We start from the raw sequence: 3,298 nt of genomic DNA, 5'->3' as shown, positions 1-3,298 counted from the left end.
AAGAAACTGTTGACGGTAAGTAAAGAACAATATTTGTGAAGTATCACCTTGCTTCTTTAAAGAAACTGTTGACGGTAAGTAAAGAACAATATTTGTGAAGTACCACCTTGCTTCTTTAAAGAAACTGTTGACGGTAAGTAAAGAACAATATTTGTGAAGTACCACCTTGCTTCCTTAAGGAAACTGTTGAAAGTAAGTAAAGAACAATATTTATGAAGTACCACCTTGCTTTCTTAAGGAAACTGTTGAAGGTAAATAAAGAACAATATTTGTGAAGTACCACCTTGCTTCCTTAAGGAAACTGTTGACGGTAAATAAAGAACAATATTTATGAAGTACCACCTTGCTTTCTTAAGGAAACTGTTGAAGGTAAATAAAGAACAATATTTGTGAAGTACCACCTTGCTTCCTTAAGGAAACTGTTGACAGTAAGTAAAGAACAGTATTTGTTATATTTTAATAAACAATGAGCTTACTTATTAAACATAAGTACCAACTAAGATGAAAAATATAGACATAAGGATTGTATAATGAACTATTTCTTCTGACTGCTGTCAAACACTTAATGGTTCTTCTGACTGCTGTCAAACACTAACTCATTATTTACAGAGTTTTAACTATAAGTATTCTTAATGGTTCTTCTGACTGCTGTCAAACACTTAATGGTTCTTCTGACTGCTGTCAAACACTTAATGGTTCTTCCGACTGCTGTCAAACACTTAATGGTTTTTCTAACTGCTGTCAAACACTTAATGGTTCTTCTGACTGCTGTCAAACACTAACTCATTATTTACAGAGTTTTAACTATAAGTATTCTTAATGGTTCTTCCGACTGCTGTCAAACACTTAATGGTTCTTCTAACTGCTGTCAAACACTTAATGGTTCTTCTGACTGCTGTCAAACACTAACTCATTATTTACAGAGTTTTAAGTATAAGTAGTTCAGTGAATTAGGTAAATATGAAACTTTAAAACAGACTGCTCTAAAATAACATATCTTACAACTGTTGTAACAGTGTTATTCTTTATAATTTTTGTGTGAAATGACACTAGATGTGATGTTTATAAACTCTCAACTACTTTATGTTCATCGTTAATTTTCAACTTTAACTTACACATACGATGTTTAGTTAACTAAGTCTTTCTATGAGAATCGAGATAAGACAATACCAGCATGTTATATTGCAGTGGTTTGTGCATCAGGCTGGAAAGCTTACATTGCAGGACGGATTTGACTGGCAAACTTCAAATTCAAAGAACTCAAAACTATTAAAAAAAAAATTGTTCCACACACTAGTACAACATTATGCTATCAGAATAACTTATAAAAGGTCAAATGTCTGTGTGTTTTTCTTCATATCTTGTATTCAGCCGTTCAGTAACGTGCCTTTTATTAACTTAAATGTAAATGAGTGTAATAATTGTTTTAGGAATCAGTGCCTCTCGTTTAACTGGCCTTAGTAACTGTGTAATTAGTCTTAATAAGTGCGCGTGGCCCGGCATGGCCTGGTGGATAAGGCGTTCGACTCGCAATCTGAGGGTCGCGGGTTCGAATCCCAGTCCCACCAAACATGCTTGTCCTTTCCAAAAGGGAAGGCTGTCAAGTGGGTTGCATCCTTGACGTAAGAAACAGCTTTAGAAACGATGGCAGAGCGAGGGAAAGTGCGCGTGAAGAAGAATAGTAAATAAGATTATAAACTGAATGAAAGATGAAAATACTTACAAATTAAGAACACTAGCACTCAAAGATTAAGAACACTAGCACTCAAAGATTAAGAACACTAGCACTCAAAGATTAAGAACACTAGCACTCAAAGATTAAGAACACTAGTACTCAAAGATTAAGAACACTAGTACTCAAAGATTAAGAACACTAGCACTCAAAGATTAAGAACACTAGCACTCAAAGATTAAGAACACTAGTACTCAAAGATTAAGAACACTAGCACTCAAAAAGTGTTCCCGTCATTTGATGACATATTCTAAAAGGTATGACTTCTAATAGAATACTACATATTATCAAAATCTGGGTGTATCTTTACCACAATATCACATGGAAGTAAAATCTAATATCTGGGGTTACAAATTACTGTAAGATTAATTTTGTTTTGTTTGTGAATCTACAGATAAAGTTTTGTGACGTGGACCTTGTTCTGATTCCCTCATCTATACTTTACAGTGTACTAGTGTAAGCAACTAACCTCATCTATACTTTACAGTGTACTAGTGTAAGCAACTAACCTTATCTATACTTTACAGTGTACTAGTGTAAGCAACTAACCTCATCTATACTTTACAGTGTACTAGTGTAAGCAACTAACCTCATCTATACTTTACAGTGTACTAGTGTAAGCAACTAACCTCATCTATACTTTACTAGTGTACTAGTGTAAGCAACTAACCTCATCTATACTTTACAGTGTACTAGTGTAAGCAACTAACCTTATCTATACTTTACAGTGTACTAGTGTAAGCAACTAACCTTATCTATACTTTACAGTGTACTAGTGTAAGCAACTAACCTTATCTATACTTTACAGTGTACTAGTGTAAGCAACTAGCATTTTCTGGTACCATACCCTCCACCTTATCACTGGTTTATTTCGTTTAATTGTCTTACGTTCTATGTGAGGTGATATTTGAGTTATTTAGCAAAGTTTGCTGGTGTACGGTTTACGACAAGTCTTCATAGATTAAAATATGTATTAATCAAATGAATCACTTTAATCTATGTGATAAAGTACCGAGTGTAATATATTTATGGTACTTATGTAGAACACGATGTATACGTATACATCAGAACTGTAAAAGGATAACATGTAAATTTTGATGTTAACCGTTACATATATTAGTTCTGAATGTCAAAACTAAACACTGTATCAATCAGTGGTTGGAGTAATAGATTTCCTGATATTATATTTTGGCTGTAAAGAACACTTATTAACTGTACGTTGGTTATATGTTTATTTGTATATAACCTTCAGTGTGCTGCCTGGACGAAGTCAAGGAAAACCTTGTTCTCTGGTGTGAAGACCTGACGATTGTCCCATTCCTTGTGTGTAAGTAGAAACTTGTTGTCTGGTGTGAAGACCTGAGATTGTCCCATTCCTTGTGTGTAAGTAGAAACTTGTTTTCTGGTGTGAAGACCTGAGATTGTCCCATTCCTTGTGTGTAAGTAGAAACTTGTTGTCTGGTGTGAAGACCTACGATTGTCTCATTCCTTGTGTGTAAGTAGAAACTTGTTGTCTGGTGTGAAGACCTACGATTGTCCCATTCCTTGCGTGTAAGTAGAAACTTG

At 34.4% G+C, this 3,298-nt stretch overlaps 1 protein-coding gene across 1 annotated transcript in view; it reads left to right on the top strand.

Annotated features, from left to right (window-relative positions):
• The window catches only part of LOC111089935 (amiloride-sensitive sodium channel subunit gamma-like), a gene marked incomplete at its 5' end in the record, with an annotated part of 28,427 nt that overhangs the window by 23,619 nt on the left and 1,510 nt on the right, over nt 1-3,298 (top strand). The window contains one exon of the mRNA XM_022403227.1: nt 2,985-3,059. Within this exon, the coding sequence (XP_022258935.1) occupies nt 2,985-3,059 (75 nt within the window). The remainder of the gene's footprint in view (nt 1-2,984; nt 3,060-3,298) is intronic.

The sequence above is a fragment of the Limulus polyphemus genome, unplaced genomic scaffold (genome assembly GCF_000517525.1).
Source record: "Limulus polyphemus unplaced genomic scaffold, Limulus_polyphemus-2.1.2 Scaffold7932, whole genome shotgun sequence".
NCBI classification, from domain to species: domain Eukaryota; kingdom Metazoa; phylum Arthropoda; class Merostomata; order Xiphosura; family Limulidae; genus Limulus; species Limulus polyphemus.
This window is presented reverse-complemented; position numbering and strand designations above follow the sequence as displayed.